Source organism: Penicillium roqueforti (genome assembly GCF_015533775.1).
Source record: "Penicillium roqueforti strain LCP96 04111 chromosome Unknown scaffold_08, whole genome shotgun sequence".
Classification (NCBI taxonomy): domain Eukaryota; kingdom Fungi; phylum Ascomycota; class Eurotiomycetes; order Eurotiales; family Aspergillaceae; genus Penicillium; species Penicillium roqueforti.
Genome location: NW_024067572.1, coordinates 392,986 through 413,299, shown reverse-complemented (window position 1 = coordinate 413,299; position 20,314 = coordinate 392,986). Strand labels below are relative to the sequence as shown.

Genomic DNA, 20,314 nt, shown 5'->3' with positions numbered 1-20,314 from the left:
TTTCAAGAAACTCAACACCTTCTAACCGTGTGACTTCTTCATGCGGACATCCTTCCAAGCTCCAACGATAACGATTCCTAATATCATCAGGAACAAAGAGATCAGGATGAAGGTTGTCGCAACCATGCCACATGCTTTCTGGGAACTCTCCCGTCGCTCTCTGCGTTCCTGCTGCCGATCACATTCCGCACAGTGAGTGTGTTGATCCAGCTCACCAGCCGCTGTCACTTCGATGGGGGCGGGCACGCCATGAATGTGGAGACCCTGTTCCACGTCTCGGGTTTCATCGGTGGTATCGTCTGTTTGACCGACCATAGCATACTATTCATTTGGGTTGATTAGCATGTTGATGGAACCATCTGGACTTTATGACCCATCCCTTCGGGTGAGTAATGTACTTACACCATTTCGTGAGCTTGAGCCGCGCTCATGAAACAGGTCATCATAGGCTGGAGCTGGTTCTATAGGTGTTGATTTACCCATAGTAGATGATGTTGTGTATTCTTGTCTGGTATGTGTTGTTGGTGAGATTGAAGGGAAGCGCAACGTCCAAGTATTAGGTGGGGCTGTGCAACGGGATCGTCGGCAACTCCAATTCGTCGGTTTGGTGGGTTTGGCCCGCATTTACGCCACAATGCGCTCATCATCGTATGTGGCTGTACATTTATTGTTCTGAACAGACCAGAGCTAACTACCTCATGAGTCGACAATTCCCTAGCAATTCTGAAATGAAGTCAGAGGAGTAGCTGCTTAGACAGACCATACAGGACTGCTGACTCGATATCGATTGAAATTGTTAATATTAGACTGTTTCTCTTCGATCCCACACCCGCACTTTGGTAGAACTCGACTCAAAACAGAATATTTACATAGTAAACTCAAGCAAGTTTCCGCCAAAATCCCGAGCGAAGAACCGTGTAGGATATTCTTTCCCTTGGGTCCCTGTAGTTGATCAGCAAACCGTACGCGGGAATGATATCAAGACATCTCTCACCTGAGTTCGCCTCGCCAGGCTTATCGGCAGCCATTGGGGCTGCAGGACCACCCCGCACGTGATGGTTATAAATGCTTGTCTTAATCTCTTCTAGTTCCTCACGGGAAGGCAGTTTGAAGCATGGGTGCCGGCTAGCTTGGGGATCGGTCGCACCATGGGTAATATGCACTTGCTGTCCACTGGAGCCGATATTGAACCTGTTGATATTAGAAAATGAGGTTTTTTTTTCTTTTGGAAATAGCTCGCTTCAATACCATAAGATTGTCCCCTTCTGGAGCTCCGGTACCGGCGCCGAAGTGAGTCCGAGGGTAGTCCCGTAGAACTCCTCGGCTTGGTCTAATGTGCCCTGAGGGATGGTGAGATTGATGTGGGCGATTCCAGAAATCATTGTAGGATAGTAGGATAGAGGATATATGCGATGGTGTGTTGAGCAAGAGCCGGTATATATTCAAGTCGCGCGGGAATCAGTTTCCGTGTCGGATGAGAGATGCAAAGAGATAGTTGACGATGGTATGAGATGTGGAAGTCTTGTTAGCTCACGAAGTTGAATGTAGTTTAATAAGATTTCCAGTGAGACCCTGGAAAAATATCCGAATGAATTCCCCGGGCAATCGGCACAAAATAAGAAGATTGCCCCTCTCAAGGAGGGGGAGAGTTAAACGTCGGCTTTAGCCGATCGGGGAGTTCTGCTTTCAATCCCCGGTCTGTTTGTTTAACAATCCGCGCCATCCTAAGTCTTGGTGTTTCTTTTTATTGAAAAATTCCGATGTGCCACGGAGCATCTTCGTCTGGGGAACATCTCCAGGGTTGCGTGTGTGCACAGCTATGTTTCATAGCCATGGGTGATGCTTGAGTGTGGAGCAATCCATGCTGAGCCAGCTAAGCATGAAATGAAAAAGGTTCGCAGGAAGCTAAGTCTTGATTTTCAGAATTTCAGCTCGGAACATGTGTAACAATGACAACTTGGAAAATATGAATCAGTGGTGCTGTCGTGACGCCCTTCTTGGTGTGCGATTACCGGGCAAGATATTGACAAGGCCATATAGATAAGATATCATATGCAAGCCCAAGATTCATCGGGGACCGTTTCGAGCAAAATAGTCATCTATGATCATCTCCGCCGCCTTTTCGGCAATCGCGTATACGGTGGCTTGGATGTGTGCCCCAACCTGCAATGGCATGATGCTAGCATCTACAACCCGCAGACAATAGACGCCATGCACCTGTAGCATATCATTCACAACTCCAGCATTGGTCCCATCTGCTTCACCCATAGCGCAGGTCCCAACCGCTATACGCATATTTAGTGATTTGCTGGATGAATCTTGGAGGGGAAACATACGATGCCAGTCAGTGACAGTATAATTTGAGACAAACTCTTCGTATACTTTCTCTTCAGAGTCTGCTTCCTTGGCAGGGGGAGGAAAGACTCGACGACGAATGAGTTTGGCCAAGGGCTTGGTTTGGCAGATTCGATCTCCCCACCTGAGTGCTTTGGCCATGACCTTCTTATCAATCTCCCCAGGCCCCAGAAAATATCGCGGATCAATCACGGGTTTATCATCAATTGTGGCCTTTTCATAATTGTGTTCGCCCATAGCAGGGATATGGATAGATCCGCGCGAGAAAGGGTACTGCAGCATTTGCAGCATTGTGGCGTATTTCTTTCCTGGCTCAGAGACAAAATATGGGCTCCAGTTACCAAGGTCGAACAGATATTCGATTTGACCGCGCGCATGACCGTACTCGAATTGGCCAGCCAGAATAGCGTCATGTGTCCTTCCTGTCTCTCGCGCGATTTCCTTGGCCTGGGTGTGTAATTCATCACATTCCTTGGGCGATAGGATCTTCGAAAGCGGACAGTACGCCACTGAACAGGGCATCACAGTCCAAGGCCCAGCTTGAGAAGCGTAATACGCGCGGTCCGCAGCTTCGCGCTGAATGGGGTCTTTGAGGATGTCATCTCGGGTTGGAATCGTCGAGGATATTTCGAAGATGGTAGCCGTCACTTGAACACGTCAGCTCAGATCACAAGGAACACTGTTTATATTCCATACTCATATGCTCCTGTAGATTCTCCCCTACGTTGGGACTGTGGACTTTCATCTCAATTCCAGCAGCTCTTAACACTTCCTGATCGCCAATACCAGATAGCTCTAGAAGTTGCGGCGATTGCACGCTACCGGCACAGACGATTGTCTCTTCGTATGCTTTGATGTTTGCTTCCAGTCCATTCCAGCGTACTCGGGCCCCTGCTGCGTACCAATCATCATTGTCGCAATTAAACAGGATCTCCATGGCAGTTGCTTCAGTCAGTATGTGTAGGTTTGGGCGATTTGAGATGGGGTGGTAGTATGCAGAGGCAGAGTAGCTGCGCTCCTGACTATCTGGATCAATTGTGCACACCATGTTCCAGACACCTGTATTATCGCCAGCCAGGCTATCGGGCGTGGATGGAACCCCGAGATTATTGAGCGTCTCATGCCAATATTGGTGTGTGGGACCATACTGCTTGGCATGAGTTGTATGAAGAGGGCCCTTCGTTCCATTAGCCTGGGGATCATAGGAAGACTGATAATATTTCTGATGAGCGGCACTCGGTGGGTGGAAATTCTCGCTGCGGCGGAAAAAAGGCCTGGAAGGAATTCAGCATCTCACAGATCAGCGGGTGAGATCCAAGACAGAGCGCGAATCCCAGAAAGCTGGTCCTCATACAGTAGATCTTCCCATCCCCATCCCTCATTCCCAAGTTCCGCCCAGGAATCATAGTCTTTGCGATGACCCCGGTTCCAGGCCATAAGATTGAGCGCACTTGTGCCGCCTAATATACGGCCTCGTGGCCATGGTAGTGATCTTCCTCCTAGGCCCGGCTGTGGGGTAGTTTCGAATTTCCAATCGTATTTAGAGCCGATGGTTTCGCCATACCGACCAGGAACATTGATCGCGCCATTATCATCTATGTTCAAGACCGATGGGCCGGCTTCGATGACTCCCACGTGGAATCCAGTGTCCTCGGTGAGGCGTGCAGCAACAGCTAGACCTGCGGTACCTCCGCCTATAATCAAGTAGTCGAGGTCGAGGGCAGCAAACTGCTGAAGGGTCTCATTACCCATGGTTGATGAGGGATAAGAGGGAAAAACCAGAAAAGTCTCGTAATCGGGCTGCTTTGCGCTCGGCCTTGGGTGCCAAGCGACGGGACATTTTTCAATTTATGCTGGGTTGTCGTATGTACTCGCTCGTACTTGCGGGATACAGCAAAACCCAACTCTTCCCAGCCTCTCACTTCGTCATATATGACAATAGGTACGGAGTAATGCCCTTGGAAAAGATATTATTCGCTATACAGACCAGCGAGAGTTTGTTCGGCATATGGAAGAGCGAATGAGGTACCTTGAACTGAAGCAGGCATTGCAGCGCAGATTTGGATGGGAAGAATCTAGTACTTGGAGGACATGGCGGATTGAAATCTGGGCATATCAAAATAATTTAAGCTTAAAATTTTTAAGGCTCTAGGTACTTCCCCTGGAGCCCCGGGGGCTATTTGCTGTATCCACGGGTCTAAACCGGCTACGTCATCGTATATATGGTGGAGAACGATGAAATATTGCGAACCCCCACCTCTCTAATTTGCTTTCTGCGACAACTCTGCATTGCTTGTTTTTGAAAATATGACTGCCGTATCATCCACAGTAGACCCTCTCAGTGTCTTGCCCCCAGAGATTGTCCTGCAAATCTTGCACTTCACCCCCATTTCCGGTCTTGCGTCCCTGACCGCGACCTCCAAGGCTTGGCACCAATTTATCGACGGCACTCACCAAGAAGCTATTTATGGATCCGAAGCTAAAACAGTCCAGCCGCTTGGGGGTAGCCGTGAATTCTCCTTCCTCGCCGATACCCACAGCTTTAGCAAAATATTCGAGGGCACGAAATCATGGAAAGACCTGTGCAAGCGCCAGACACTGCTCGCCCGTAATTGGGCCCAACCGCATCCAGTCAGTCAGGAATCGGTGGTACAAATCGGTAATGATCCCATTTGGAGATTCCGTGCCGACTTCAAGCGCCGGTTCTTCATTTCCACTTCCCATGGTGGCGGATTGAATGTCACTGATATGGACACGGGCCGCCTCCTCTGGCGACTCCCTTCCGTGCTAGACGCCGAAGGAGACGGAGACGGAGTTCGCCCACACGCACACTTGGAGTATCAGGATGGAATGGCCGTGTTCGATAGTGAAGGAGATTTGCTCGAGGTTTGGCAGACGGACCTTGAAGGTGCTAAGCGTGGAGAGTTCCGGCGTATCGCTACATTGTGCCATGATTGCCACACGAGAGGGTTCCAATTGTCCTATTGGACTCTATGTGTTGTCTCCAACGAGGGTCGGGGGTTTGTGTACGATATGACACAGCGACCTCCCAAGTTGACCACCGACCTGAGGATTGAGGGGGGTGGCATTGGCCATCTGGATCAAAGCGAAGATATTGTGATTTATTCGATGGGCTCAAAAGGCTATTTTGCCCACAGCAAGGAATCCGGTGCACTCTTAGGCAATTTAAAGCCGTCCCAGTCGACCGAAAAATATCACATCCTTCCTCCAAAGACCGCCTCTGCTTCTACGAGTGCAGCATTAGCAGGCGCTGCGCGACTTGGCCTAACAACTCAACCCCTCACACCCGGGGCTTTCCGAAAAGATTGTTTGGTACCAATTGAGGTCGCTGAAGGTCCACTGTCACCACCGGATGACCCGGATCATGTCTGGCATGGGGATGATGAATGGGGGGCGGGAATGTTGAACGGCGATCTCTTCGTGGGCTTCTCTCGCGCTGGCCGTGTCTTTATATGCCCCGACTTCCGCAAGGCTCTCCGTGATGAAGCTAGTCTCGCGGCGAACAGCTACATTCTGGAATGTCAATCAGACGGGTCAAGCTTTGACCTTGGTGGTTGGTTATCAATCCGCAACCACCGTGTGATGTTCGAGATTCAAGATAGGATCTATGTCGTCGCCCTTGATGACAATAATAGGGTTCAAAATTTGAAGAACCCTGCCCGTGCCTCATACTCGCTGCTCACCAGCTCCGCACCACAGCTTGCTGTGCCGATCAGTTACATGGCGTTGGCTGATGATGCCATTATGACTACCTACACCGTGAGTTCCTTTTTGACTTCTTTGCAAAAAGATAAAAACAGAACGGCTAACACCGGAAATTGCAGACCCTCGGCTGGCGCGACTCTAACGTTCCAGGCGGAATACCTGGCGGAGAAATTCCTCGTGTCTTTCCTACAAAAGTCATCCGTATACTCAGCCTGGCCCCTAACCTCTCTAAACAATCCTCTGCCTCCGGTGACACGGATGAGCCTTCAGCAGTGGATAGCGCAAGCCTTGGTGGCCCTGGCCCAAATTTGCCATCTTCAGATGCCTGGCGCACACAGGCCGGGTTGTTACAGCTGCTTAGCGTCCTTTCCAACGAGACAGATCTCGAACAGAGCGATGGTGAAGATGAATGGGAGAGTATGGATGAGGATGAGGAGGAGGACGAGGAGGAGGAGGAGGAGTAGAATTAGCACGAGCAGCTAGATGTGCCTGATAGGCCCTGGAGTTGCCTTTGACTAGCCCCAACGCAAGAGAACTCATTGGTGTGGAGGTTTTGTGTCTCAGTGCCTTGTCACATCGATATCAGACGCCGAGGATCATGCACTCTACACAACTAATTTACTAGACCCCATCATATCACCGACAGCTGTTCCTCTCAAGGCGCATACGTTGCAGAATCCTCAATGGAGGACGATACAATGTGATCCCATGGCATAGGCGATAGACAACTCAAAAGCTGGTTTAATTTCAGTACAGCCAACGAAACCCCCTTTTGCCAGGAATATTATTTTGACGAGGTGAATAGGTATTGAAAATTACAGGCGGACAAAATTAGTAGAGCATTGTCGACAATATCTAGAGATCCTAGTGATCATCATCAAATGTGCGTCATGATACAAACACAAAGTGGAACTATGGATATCAAGTTGGCAGGTCCTTTTTGGGATAAGGTTGCGTTAAGTGGGTCACGCCAAGTGGGTCCGTTATGTCCGTCATAGAACAAGGTGGTCTGCATTGATCACAATCGGGGGTTTGATTCTCTAAGACCCAAAGTCACTAGGACCCAAGTCCACGGTTATTGTCTAAAACTACGCCTGTTGTCAATCACCTTTCTATACTCTGGATGAAAATTAGGGAATGTGTATATTGAAGAGGGGACCCTAGGATAGGGGCACCGACAACCCTGCCTGCGAAACAGGTGTGAGAGCAGAGTCGTCACTGGGAGTAGTAGGGTGCTAGAGAGGAGAACACCATGGGGTGACTACTGAGAAGAGAAGTGGAAGGTGTCTGCGTTGCTAACTATCTATATAGCCGCTTAGTCATCCTACTCTGGAAACCCCCACTGCAATATATATATATACTCTAGAACTTCGGTGGCAGTGTTATATTTGGCAGCCATATGTCTTTTACTCCATTCACAGGACCAAGGGCGGTTGGAAATGCCCGTTTAATGTACAATTGTGACATGGAGAGGAGATTAATTACTAAATCAACAGAGAAACAAAGACATAAATACACAATGAAGGGTACAATTACATGACTCCAGCTTTGTGCAGACGCGGAAATCAGGATGCTTTCTTCAAACATAAACTGGCTTCACACTCAATCAGAGACTCCTATTGGCCTTACAAATTCCCCTGAAAACTCATAGAAACCGAATCATTTCCCCCAAGGCCAAATAGACACATTGCCCATCCCCTGACACACCTTAATTTGCCATATGATCTTTGCGATGATCTTACTCCGCCTGGCGGCGGATGTAAGCAACAAGGTCAGACCTAAAGGGAGCAGTCCCAATTTCGCGCAAGTCCCAGAATTCATGGCAGACGTATTCATTTCTGATCATGTTCTGTACGCGAGTGGAGTTCGGGTTGTGGCTAGGCGAACTAGTCAGTAAGCAAGATGAGGTGAATACAACATCAGAATAAGACTTACCGCCCATGGTTTGGTTCATCGACAACTCGATCCCAAATAAGCATAGCAGGCCGAGCAAAGTCAACAGTGATCTCCTTTAATGGAAGAGCCGGGCAGCAAGAAAAGAGAATACAGTCGTCGTCAATTTCAAGCAAAGCCTTGGGGTCCTCCAGAACCTCGCAGTTATACTCCGCAAGAGCCCAGGTGTCAACGGCGGTGTAGCGAGGATCCTGGGCATAGCATTTGATCTTTTTATCTGTCATCTTTCCAATAGACTCTTTGATAGTGATCATCATGGAATGCTGCATGGCGCTACGATAGGTGCAATCCTCATCGTCGGGACCAAATTCCATTGATCCAGATGCGATACCGACAATCTTGGTGACTTTACGAGGGGTGACAAGCTTGAGGAGGGACTCGAGCTTCTGGAATTCAGTGGTGTGCTTCCATATATCCAGAATATTCCGGAGAGTCACGTCCACAGGTACGGGGTTCTCAATGTACTCGGTGGAGATGGGCAGCTTGGTGTCGCTCGCGCGTGTGAGCATAAAATGCTCAATTTGCAATGGAAAAAAGGCTTCAACCAGTTCAATGCTCCCCAACTTCACTGACGAAGTGAGCTGCTCATAGCAAAGGTATCGGATCTTTGGTTCCTCCCTGTTGTGGTGTGGATGTGTTAGCTGGGGTCATGTGCCAGAAGAGCCCTGGATGGCAATCATTAACGAATTACATCTCCCAGTCTTCGTTCTTCCCTGCTCCTATGAGCACTCGCCCAGTAATCACTTGGTAATAGATAGTTGAGCCACTGAGGCCCTTGACAGAGACCAATTGCTTTTGTTCACTGTTCTTTTTTCGTGTATTGTAGCGACGATTGAGTTGGTTGGAGACGGCTCTCAGGTTTTTCTTCGTGAAGAAAGGCTTATCACTGTCATACAACGTCTTGAGAAGCTCGATGGCTCGATCCGGGCTGCATGGCCATTCTTTGAGGGGCCGACTGCCCAGCTCGGGATCTCCATGGAAAGTGTGCAAATGATGCATCGTTGAATCCTAGAGCCAAGCGGAACCGCTGAGGTATGACCGGATTCAAGGAAAGACAAGATATGAGAGTTATGAGATTCAAGAAGTTTTTGGTAAAATATCGAAGATGAGAGAAAAGAAGAAGATAGAGATGAAGGAACGAATGAGAGAAGAAGTAAACAGAGATGAAGGAACGGACGCGCTGTGACGAAGACGCGTTTGCCTCGGGCGGAGAAAGAGTCGATATCGTTGTTTACATAGAAATTCGAAGATAGACAGAAATGGCGAAACCTTTCAAGTCACGAGCTATTGATAGGTCATTTCCTATTTTGGACCAGAGAGCATGAAAGAACAATGCACCAATATGGAGGAACATCAGTCCTATCAATATCCCTTGAGACAATGCCCCATAGATAGCCAACAAATTATGAAGTCCGTAGAAGTTATATAGAAATGTAGATCAGTTGGCTTGACGGGCGTGATTCATAATGAGCTACCTTTCAACTCATGACATTCTATAATCCTTTTTCGATCCTCTTTGTTCTCCATTGAGCATTTTTAATAGCTCATAGAAACAGATGCATGTAGTGAATCCCATTCTCTTTCTGTTTTTTTCTCTCTGTATACTTAGTTCACTACTTCTATTGCTCTAAATACTGATATAAAAGGCTATGTGGTCTTCATCGGGATGTTCCTCTGCAAATGATTAGCTAATGTTTGAGTCCTGGATTCGTGAAAGCCTGTGCAAAAGTAGAAATTCTGGCTTGAATACAATAGGGGATTTGATATACCATGGCCTGTACAATAGCAAGGGCATATATACAGAGGAAACGGGCCCAGAATTAGGAATATAAAAGACGATTGGATGTCTACGGGTGGCCGCCGCCATCTATTAGCTAATGGTAGCTAATAAATAACTGCTAACTACCTAGGAGGTTCCAAGGTTGGAACGCAGTCAAAATTATCAGCTATGTCTGCCTGGCGTTTCATATAATTTATTAAGATGGGAGATTCGGGCCTCTCTGATATGGTGTTAGGCATTGCGGTTGCAAATGGTAATAGTACACGCATTCTAGTTCAAGGGCCACAATGATCGTAAAAAGGAAGGGAAACCACTGGGCAGGGTTGATACCATGAAGCCGACGGTCCGAGTTAGCACTAGTCTCGAGATCAGTATGTTCTCAATGGCTGTGTTGTATCTACTTCCAATCGAGAATAACCCCTTTCATGAATACTGCTCTTCGAATAATTCACGTCAGATAATTTTTATAGCGGGTGAACAAAAATACAACAAACATCGCTCCATCATGGGTATCCTCAACATCCGTAAAACATAATCATATAACAAACCGACATACTCAGGCCAATATGACATGAGTCTCAAAAACTTATTCCCATAATCTAGATTTTCCAAAATCTGGATAAATCAAGCAAGTTGTCGTTCGACATTGCGGGGCCCAGCCAGAAGTGACGGCGGAATTGGAGGGACTGGGCCACTGTACACAGGCCCATGAGCTTCTCGGGAGCCGGGAGGGGGTGGAGGCGGAGGTGGAGGACGTCCATAGGCTGAATGGTAAGGCTGAGGGGGAGGATAATGATGGGGATAGGGCGGTACAGGCGGACCGGGAGAACCTCCAGACCCAAAAGCCAAACGGCCCAAGTCTCCTGGAAGCCGCTGGGCTTGGTAGCGGTATTGAGCAGACTGTGAGGAGGTAGGGTCGACGTAGCTCATGGATCGGTTCGGGTCGCCGGGAAGAGAGACGACCGAGGCGCGGAGCGTGCGTGCGATGTCATCGAAGGTGACCTCCATAGGGGAAATATAGGTGGTGTTGCTTTTTGCGGACCAGGCGAGAACATGGCCGCAAACACGGCCGGTGGGACGGTCGAAGACCCATGCGCCAGAGTCGCCAGGCGCTGTCGAATCAAGAGATTAGCTTCATGAAATGCTTACTCGATACGAGCCGATGTCTTAGGGTGAGATGGTGCTGTATGTTTACCAGCTTAGAAGGGCAACAAATGATGGGCGTGCATGAAAAAACAAACAAGGGTATCTAATTAAGGATCGTATAGACAAAAACATGGATCCGCTGAAGTGCACCTCTTACCTCCAAAATTCCCATTGACGGAAAAGCTGGTTGAAAATGAATGTCGTCCCTGAAGTTTGACCAATGTCATAGCCTTGGATATCTGCCCTGTTTGCAGTCCACTTGTGCGGCCGCAGCAATGAACTTGCAAGCCACCTAGCTCCTCCATCCGGGCTACTTGGTTCAGAAATATGGGTTGTGGCGGGATAGGGCGTCCCGGCCGAGCGGCACTGGATCTAGTAGTGTCGAGAACGATGTTGCGAGGGTCCATACGGGCTTCATCGACTTTGATGAGCGCCCAGTCAATTTCATGTTTCAGGCCCTTTCGGGTCCAGCGCCGTACTCCCGATGATGCATGTACATAGCCGAGGGAATGTGAGGCTAGGTGCTCGTCATCACGATCTTCTGGAGATGGAAAAAAGTCTTCGTGTACATCGTCAATAGCTGGCTGAGTGACAAGCAGCCGGGGTTCTTCGCCAGGTTCGATACCAGCAGTATCGCCGATGGACGCGGTGTCACCGTCATCGTCATCGGGGCCGACGGAGTCATCATCTGATGAATCTTCATCTGAAAGCCAGAATTCTTCATATCCAGACTCAAGACCGTGTGATGGATCGTCCTCGTCCTCCAGATCGGAAATTTCGAAGTCGAAGTTCACGTCAGATGAGTCATCCTCTGGATAGTCGTACGTGAATCCAGGATGTGGGATATTTGATATATCACGGGGCCAGTTCCCCGCGGACCGAGAAGGGGCATCTTGATTTGAGTCACTGCCTTCGCTCTCATCTTCGCTAGGAGCTTCTAACATGTGATGAACTGTTAGACCATACGGCAAGCCATCGACAAAGACGGCACCACCATATGAGACAGGGGGTAAGTGCTCTTCGTTCTGAAAGGCGCCGATAGATGCTCCGCACAGAGGTCGCTGCTGATGGCATGGATTGAGCTCTCGCTGGCGAAAAGGTGTATCATTGGACACATTCGGGCGAGCCTTAGCCGGCCTTCGGCGCCTGTTCCGAGGAACCTTGGACCGCTCGATATCGCCACGGAGGACAATCAAATCCCAGTCATCCCGACCAAGAGCGAAGTGCTTCTTAAGGGCCATTCGAACTTTCTTCACACTGGCGCACGTAACACAAATCGTCGTTTTGGCACTTTCAGGCGACTCGCCAGTCATAATGAGGTTTACTCCACACGACTCAGAAGACTCCTTCAAAACCTTCTGAAGAAGGCGACTCACTCGAGGCATTATTTGGAAATTCCACTCTTGTAGGTGCTCGTCTGGTATTTCCAAGTGCGGAAGTCTCTTGACGGTCCGTTTTTTGTGTGGCTTTTCAATGAACTTGTCTTCATTCACGACACCCCATGCATCGGTAGGAATTGTGGGAAGTTGTTTGTCGTAATTAGACATCTCGCGCTTCGATGATTTGTATGCCCTGACTTTATCCTCAATGGTGACCGGCTCGGGGGTAGGGACAAGAGCAAGCGGGAGGCAGTCATCCAATTCTTCTGCGGAGGGTGCCGAAAAGATATCAATCCGGCAACATGACCAAAGAATCTTGCAGATTGTGTACATGAAATTCATTGAAAAAGAGAAGGTGCCATCAGGGTCCGACAAGTCGAGTACCGGGTAGTGGTAGATTTGTGGAACACGAAGACCGAGGTCAGTCATCGGCTGTGTCGATAAGTGGAAGTTGGGGGCATCAAGGCACAACTGAACGGCTTGAAGATAAGCACCGCCGCACTTCGGGCCAAGTTTTTTGACATAGAGATCTTCCACTCGATGCTTGAACCATGAACGGTCGTACTTCATCTTCCAAAGTCGTCCAACTGGTGCCCATAGGCCTATCTCTAATAAAATGAGGCCTAGCGAGTAAAGATCATAGGCCCACGCGCCATCATCCTCAACACATCTCTTGTCCTCTGGGTGACGATACATTGCCGAAGATAACGGCTCAGGGGTTGGTCCATCCCCAGAGAACCGTGCCGGAGAAGTAAGATAAGGACGGCGAAGATCAGGTGCAAGACCACTTTCATCATCACTCGTGTCACTACGACCCGGAAAGAAGATAACATTGCTGCTGTTGATGTTTCCATGAACGGCATTTTGGCTTCTCAAGTGGAGAGAGGACATCAAGAGATCGTAAGCCAATCGAAAGCGAGTGTCAAGGTTCGGAACTCGATTCTCCCGATACTCCTCTGCCGAAGGAAGAAGAGCGACCAATGGCTTAGGCTTTAACTCCTTCAACAAGTCACTCGGATTCTGTAGGAATGGGAAGTAGTCAACCGGCATCTGATAAAGGAATGCATAGCGAGAATTCGAGTTATCAATGCAGTAGCCCAAAAATCGCATCAACCCTAAGTGTGAGATCCTGGCGTTCTGTAGCAATTGCTCAATAGACTTTTGGAGCTTTTCCAATCGAGCACTTTTGTTATCCATTTTTGACTCCGCCAATATAGGCATAAACTCGACAAGCACGGAGACATGGGACTCTTTTGTGGAGGTGAGAAGATGCGATGCCGATGACTTCAGGCGTCCAATGGCACGCGAATTGGAAGATGCCGCAACAGGTTCATACGGAGGAGGGCTATTATCGTGGGCCGCACCGTATAGTTGCAGAGCTGAGCGATCAATGAGAAGATGGTTCAGGGGCAGGAAAGGATTAAGAGAGTCACGGTGCGCGGTCGTGGGCGAATAGGTGAATGGATCGAACATTTGCTTCGGGCTTTGTGCTTTCTCCTTGGAATCAGAGAATGAGCCATGAGATGAATCATAAGTTGAGGTGGGATTGGGTCGTGGGCGGCGCGCGCTGTTCCTGCTGGATGACATGCTGGAAGCCATTGTCCGCCGGGAGCGCGAGAGATCATAAAGGGTATCAATACAGCCAGTGAGTTCATTCAAGATCTTGTTTGAGCGAGTTATATCTTCTTCTGTCCATTGCGTTTTGACGGGTCTACTACCAAGGGTATCCTTCGATGGTATATCGACCTTCCGTTCCTTCGAGGGAAGCATGGGCGCATCCAAATGCTGTACTTGCTCGGCATCGTTGAGTAGTTCTTGGATCGATGACATGACACTCTCAACGACATCGCTGAAACCTGCAGCAGTCAACGATTCATCGATGTCGTTGGGCTGCGCGGCGCTTGCGTCGCTCCAATCTAGACCCCATGCTAGCAAGCGATCCCTCTGTTTCTGGAAACTCCCGTGGAGGGCGACGAGCTCAGGATCATCGAGGGCTTTGGAGGCTGTCGTAACACTCTCGCAGGATGTTTTCGTATCGGTATATAGTTTCGTGAGGCGCCGCTGGAGAAAGCCGCCTCCTCCTCCATGCCGGAGGACTGACATCTTGGCGATTACGGAGGGAATCGATAAGAATGACAGATACAGTATCGAGCATTAGAGACAAGGCACTGGAGAGGGAACGTTCAAGAACACATAGTGAGAGTCGCTAAAAGGCAAACAATCCATCGGACAGGAGGAATGAATCGATAAAGACTTGCAAGAGCAGTTTCAATGGGTGCCTTGAGGATGGCGATGAAGGCCGATAACCACACAACGGCGCATCGAGGGAATCCTGTTGCCTAACCAATGAGCGGTCACAAGAGAGGGCCAATAGTGGGGCCACGGGGTAGGCAGCAGGTAATGAATATTGATATTACGGTATTACCAATACCCGTTACGTATATAAAAATCATGCCTCAGGCACAATCCCGGCGAGCGGGCAGGATGAAAGGTCCTAAGTAACTAATACTTGGATTCTAGTCGTTCGAGTTAAATGTACATCCAATGAAGCTAAAAGGTAAGAGAGTCGCTGGAATACCAGGCCAAAATTATCAAACATCCATCCATTTCGTCATCCTGTCATCACCCGCGACACACCGTCACACGTCCTCGTTTCTCACTGAAGTTATGCAGTCTCTCTCCAATGAGGTAGACTTCGTCGCGAATATTGCTGCGCCAGACCGCCACTCGTCTCAGCAGTAGATGTGCCATCCATAAAGAGAGCACAATCAAGAGTGTAGTAGGATAAGAATAACGGTAGATATTAGGCTGCACTCCGACGTGGGAATAGAAAATTGTCCAGCGCACAATGAACCCAAATGACAAGGGCAAAGTGACCGCTGCTGCAGTGAAGAGAACGATTGGAAGAACAAGGGCACGAGTGGCAAGGCTCGCATTGGGCTTCAGCCAACCATTTTGGAAGACACTGTTGACCGCAGCTGCCACCCTGGATTGGGGCTGCCAGAAAGTCAACTTGATAGCCATCTGAACATACAACACCCCGAGCGCCCAGTCCTGAACCACATGGACAACATGTGACTCTCCATCACCAAAGAGGGTGTGCGCTGGAATGAGAATGTATAGTTCAGTGAGCAGCGCGAAGAGTGATGGTAGGAGGATAATGGCAACTTGGGTCATGTAGATAAGTCGAGCAGTATGCATCACGAGGCCTAGACTGGTTTGGGCTGCTTGGCGAGGGGAACGAAGGTATGCGCCTGAATTCTCTCGCACAAAGTTTAGTGCGGTGCTAGAGTAGTACGCCAGGTAGGCAAGTGCACCGACCACACAAAGACCACTTGAAAAAGCGTAGACGTCGTTCACTGGAGCCGGAGTAGAGGAGTAGGACACAATGATCTTCCGACCAATGACCAAGGGAAGAATAGTGATGCCTACCCCAGTGGTTGCAGCAAAGAGCCAGATTAGAAGAATAAAGGCAGCAATCCGACTCCGGAAGGAGGGAGGGATGTATACTTTGGTGAACATGTTGCTAGATCGGCCATGTAGTCCATCGGCAGTATCGGGCTTCCCATCAACACGTTCATTGTCCTCAGTGACCTCAAGGAAAACGTGGTTGCCTTTGGGAATGCGGACCTGATCGGAGCCAGGGGCGCGCACGTATCGACCATCGCGCAGGAAGTAGACGTCACGATTTTCCCGCTCAGCTGCAGCCTGCTGGTCATCTCCAACGACCGGGTGTTCCCAGTCACCCTCGCTTCTAGAGAGAATACCCCACCATGTCTTCCGAACGTGGTAGCCTTCTTCCTCCAGGTGTCTTTCAGGAAAGAAAAAGTTGCTGAGACGCAAGAAATGAGCACACTTGTGGAACCACCAGTCATATAAATCATGCAAACCATCTGAGGGTTTGAAAGATTGAATAACTACAGGCAACACGAAGTTGTAGAACAGGAGGTCAACCGGGAACTCGAGCATCGGCGCACTGGCCGACCAATGAATCGGGAGAACACCATCGAGAGCAAAGTGCAAGCCCCATACGACACCTCCTAGACAAAGGATCACTAGCGCACCGTATACAAGGGCACTGAAACCGATCTTACGGAGCTGGGTAGTGATGGTGCGTTCGAGAACATCGCGTATTGGGTGGAAAGTTGGATCATCAGGGTCACGAATGAAATCTAGAGTCGAACCGTTAGCAATCCAATCAAGGTCTGGCACGTAGATAACAGGCACTTACAAAGCACACCGCTTCTCAAAATCTTTCTGCACATGGAAACAAATAGGGCAAAGTGGAACATGTAACAAGTGCCAACAAACCAGTGCACGAAAAGCGAAGTGAGCGGAGATGCAGCAGTAAAAGCAATACGAGAGGCCACTGTAGCATTAGAGAAGATCGGAAGTAAAGCAAGATCAAGAAGACTGCCACAATACAAAGGGAAGACAATCATCTCAATCCCGATGATGAGGATGACTTTCATAACTCCTCCGGCTTGTATCAGGACCTCAGCAAGCAGGCCCTCGATCCTTTGTCCCCGATCAGCACCAGAGAGCAGCCCTGTGATTCGTAGATAGAGAAGCCCTATCATGAATGCTAGCAAATAGCCCATGAAGATAGCAATAACACGATCCTTGGAATCCCAGACTGCTAGGTCATAATCGACCGGCACTGTGGCAGAGGCTGCTTTCGCTGCACTTGCGTTCATAAATCTTGTTCCAGGCATCGAGAAAAGCGATGATTTAGCGAAGGTGGTGAGTTGTTGTTGGGCTTGGCCAATAAGATTCTTGAAATGGGCAAGGTCAATGTCGAAAGACAGGGCACGGGGAACACCGAGCGTCGCAAGCCGAAGAGGGAAGTCATGTACGATGAACTTGACAGCGGCAAAGCCCGATTGGAACACAGCACCGAGGCGAGCCTGATGTAATTTAAGCGCCTGGTGCGAGAGCACTGAGAACATTGGAATATCAGACTCGTGGAAGACCAGGAATGCTTTGATCACTTTGTTCAAGCGGTGACTGCTTGCGTCGATGAGGGAAAGCGATGCACTAGTGACTGAGTTGTCCCGAGGAATCCATTCTCCAATAGGCAAAAGAGCACCGACAGGGCTCAGTACAATTTTGAAGAAAAGGCTGAACCAGTACATGAGATATCCCACGACACCAATAAGAGTATCAAGAGCAATGTCCGTGACGACTTCAACCGCGGTGATAGGAACACCGATGACGAGTTCGAGAGGATTGGCCAATAACACAAGAGCAATTTTACCCCATAGATACGGGAGCCAGATACCGATGGCTACTGTGAACGCAATCAGAAGGGCACAGAAGACGCCGTTCTGGAAAAGCCCGAAAATGGGACCATGCATGCCAATGAGGTCCATGATCCCTTCGAAATCGTCCCCTTCGATTGCATCGATATCGTTAGGGTCCAGCTCGGCATCCGCGACGGCAGCGGCATTCGCGGCAGCAGCATCGGCTGCTGGCCTCTCTTCCATCCTGGGAAAGGGCACGAATGGGTCTTCCAAGGCTGGATCCTGAACAATATGTTCGTCATCTTCGGGGACTGGCTCTTCTGTATCACGGGCTACAGGTGTGATATCTCCCCAAAACCATTCGAACACCCGCTCAGTGATGCCCAATGGAGGCCGACGGTCCATTTGTATATTGACAGGAATGGCATTGTCTCGAGTTGGCGGCCCGTGATTCACGTTCTGGGCATAAGGTCCGGCGTCCGCATGAGGCGGGTGATCCTCTCCATCTCCAACTTCAAGATTAACACCATCGACATCGTCCGAGACTTCTGGATTGTCGAGATCATGGGGACGAATAGAAGGCCCTGCTGATGAATCTTGGTCTACGGTCGCTCCAGTGATCGCATTCACAATCCAATCCAGATCATCCCCATGAGCCTCTTCGCGGAGAATGCGCAGCATCTCTTCATGGTTGCCATGAGTACGGGCCACTAGGTCCCGGAAAGCTAGAGCCCGAGCCGTAGGAGGAGGGCCTCCTGTTTCGTATTCCAGGTCATTCCCATTGTAGTCTCGTAGCTCCGCTTCAAACTCAGGGGGACCGTATTCGGAATCATTCGAGGACAGAGCTGGGGAGTGGGGAACAAAATGAGGAAGGATGTCATTGTCCAACTCATGGGCTTGAGCGTGTTCATTGTTGATCTCATTTTCCGCGCGAGCGGGAATGGGTTCAGGTTGTCGAATACCACCTTCTTCATTGAATCGATCATTTATCCGATTGTTGGCATTTGCAATTAACTGAAGAGCAGCCTCACGTTCTCCTTCTGCAATATTTACCATGGGTTGCTGTTGAACAACCCATTCTCGAATCAGGAAGAGGAGAATAAACGCAACCACCACAAGAAGGGTGATGAGCTGTCCTTCTAATGTATCCATGATCATGTTGTTGATTGTCGGGTACGGTGTCAACGAGTTCAAGAACTTCACGTCCGAAAGCCATGACGGATACCGAGGTTTGATTGAGCTAACCGTGACGTTGTCCTGTCCGTTGCCTTGCCCGACAGTCGAGGTAAACGCTGGCATGAAAAGTGTGGGTATCACTTTTTTGATGAGGGTAAGCATGAGCGGCTCTCCGGCAGCGAAATTGAGAATTGACGATCGTGCAGATGGTACAGCAGTAGTAGATGAGACGACAGCATTAGAAATTGACGAAGTAATCGAGTCAGTTACCGCAGTATTTACTGCAGTATTTACTGCACTGCCATTTGAGAACAGTTGCCCGAGACCATTTTGAGCGGTTTGTGCGGCCTGGTTCCGAACGTTTTCATTGGCAGACCACCGTCCATCAGCAAGCCAAAATAATGCCCTCCAGATTGCGCGCATCGACCACGGCAGCCATCCTAGCCAGACAAATGCTACGAGAACAAATCTCAACCAAGTCACTAGAGTCCGGAAGCATTGTATCAGGGCTTGCTTCGCGAACAGAGGTGCTGGAAGGCTCTGTGGCATGTTTGGGTCGTATAGTTTGGTAAATCGGAAGGGCGTTTTGCAGAGCTCGCAGTGTTTCTTCTGTGAGTGGGACAACCATTCAACGAGACAAATTTGGTGGACGAATTTAATACTACCGCTGCACTTGCACGGGTAAAACAACGGTTCCTCTTCTGTCGCCTCGCCATGACATATCCGACAGGTATCTAGGTCGTCAAATCCCTTTTCCCTTTCGTCATAAGCCGGGTCGTTCATTAGATCGGGGAATGCGGTATTATCCGCATTATCGCGGAATTGGTTCTCTGCGGGCTCCATAATTCGTGAATCTCGCCGATTTGACGGTGGTGGTTGATCAGATATTCACCATGTTCCTAGTCAAGCGGGAATGGCAAAGGTTGTGAACATACGGAAGGCTTGTGTTGGTGGGCAATCCGACTTGAACTGAATAGAATGATTAGTGAGGCCAAGATTGACAATTATATGATAGGAGTATCGTACCTCACAACCGTAATCTGTAGATCATTGGTGCTTGATTGTAACAAAGCAATTCAGCCTGTCCAGGTAGCTGCCCGGGGTCCAATTCGCCGACTCGGCGGTGTGTTTTGGCAATACATGAAATATGACAATACCTGCTTGTCAAGGCGATAGTAGCTGGGTATTGCTGTATATGCAGTACGTGTAGCCACCGATGACCTCACTGAGCTCTAAAAACAAATCCCTGATTTATTGTGTCATATGCGATCGCCTTGTCCTCATATTGTAATAAAGTTGTCCCTGCGTTTTCTTTCTCATCAGACCTAAAACCCATTCGTTCGACCTTTCGTTCCTCGTAACCAACTATTCTTCTTGAAATTGACCTAGCCTCCCGTGAAAGTTGCTAACGCCAAGACCGACGCGAACATTCTGCCTACAGCAGCTAATTTGCTTTGATTCACGCAGTCTCGAGCACAATCTCGAAAAGCCTTATATTCAACTGGGCTGTGAGCTTATTCCCGATGCAGCGATAATTTCATACTGAGCCGACTCGA

The 20,314-nt window shown here is 49.1% G+C and overlaps 7 protein-coding genes across 7 annotated transcripts; 1 reads left to right on the top strand and 6 right to left on the bottom strand.

The window, feature by feature from the left end:
• Positions 1 to 21: 21 nt before the first annotated feature.
• LCP9604111_4233 (uncharacterized protein) lies at positions 22 to 483 on the bottom strand (the record flags this gene model as incomplete). The annotated part of the gene is made up of 2 exons (XM_039071910.1): positions 22 to 321; positions 403 to 483. The coding sequence occupies 2 exons, from the start codon at positions 481 to 483 to the stop codon at positions 22 to 24; spliced, it is 381 nt and encodes a 126-aa protein (XP_038929795.1).
• A 382-nt stretch (positions 484 to 865) lies between these two features.
• LCP9604111_4232 (putative glyoxalase family protein) lies at positions 866 to 1,382 on the bottom strand (the record flags this gene model as incomplete). Its single annotated transcript, XM_039071909.1, has 3 exons — positions 866 to 942; positions 995 to 1,191; positions 1,249 to 1,382. 3 exons carry the CDS (start codon positions 1,380 to 1,382, stop codon positions 866 to 868), a joined length of 408 nt encoding a protein of 135 aa, XP_038929794.1.
• Positions 1,383 to 2,067: 685 nt separating this feature from the next.
• On the bottom strand, positions 2,068 to 4,107 carry LCP9604111_4231 (GMC family oxidoreductase; the record flags this gene model as incomplete). Its single annotated transcript, XM_039071908.1, has 4 exons — positions 2,068 to 2,285; positions 2,337 to 3,002; positions 3,052 to 3,629; positions 3,710 to 4,107. The coding sequence occupies 4 exons, from the start codon at positions 4,105 to 4,107 to the stop codon at positions 2,068 to 2,070; spliced, it is 1,860 nt and encodes a 619-aa protein (XP_038929793.1).
• A 555-nt stretch (positions 4,108 to 4,662) lies between these two features.
• LCP9604111_4230 (F-box protein) lies at positions 4,663 to 6,545 on the top strand (the record flags this gene model as incomplete). The annotated part of the gene is made up of 2 exons (XM_039071907.1): positions 4,663 to 6,135; positions 6,201 to 6,545. 2 exons carry the CDS (start codon positions 4,663 to 4,665, stop codon positions 6,543 to 6,545), a joined length of 1,818 nt encoding a protein of 605 aa, XP_038929792.1.
• Positions 6,546 to 7,819: 1,274 nt separating this feature from the next.
• LCP9604111_4229 (uncharacterized protein) lies at positions 7,820 to 9,033 on the bottom strand (the record flags this gene model as incomplete). The annotated part of the gene is made up of 3 exons (XM_039071905.1): positions 7,820 to 7,958; positions 8,017 to 8,652; positions 8,726 to 9,033. The coding sequence occupies 3 exons, from the start codon at positions 9,031 to 9,033 to the stop codon at positions 7,820 to 7,822; spliced, it is 1,083 nt and encodes a 360-aa protein (XP_038929791.1).
• A 1,405-nt stretch (positions 9,034 to 10,438) lies between these two features.
• Positions 10,439 to 14,442, bottom strand: LCP9604111_4228 (uncharacterized protein; the record flags this gene model as incomplete). The annotated part of the gene is made up of 2 exons (XM_039071904.1): positions 10,439 to 10,926; positions 11,118 to 14,442. The coding sequence occupies 2 exons, from the start codon at positions 14,440 to 14,442 to the stop codon at positions 10,439 to 10,441; spliced, it is 3,813 nt and encodes a 1,270-aa protein (XP_038929790.1).
• Positions 14,443 to 14,961: 519 nt separating this feature from the next.
• On the bottom strand, positions 14,962 to 19,601 carry LCP9604111_4227 (E3 ubiquitin-protein ligase SSM4; the record flags this gene model as incomplete). Its single annotated transcript, XM_039071903.1, has 2 exons — positions 14,962 to 16,511; positions 16,571 to 19,601. 2 exons carry the CDS (start codon positions 19,599 to 19,601, stop codon positions 14,962 to 14,964), a joined length of 4,581 nt encoding a protein of 1,526 aa, XP_038929789.1.
• Between the last annotated feature and the right edge of the window lie 713 nt (positions 19,602 to 20,314).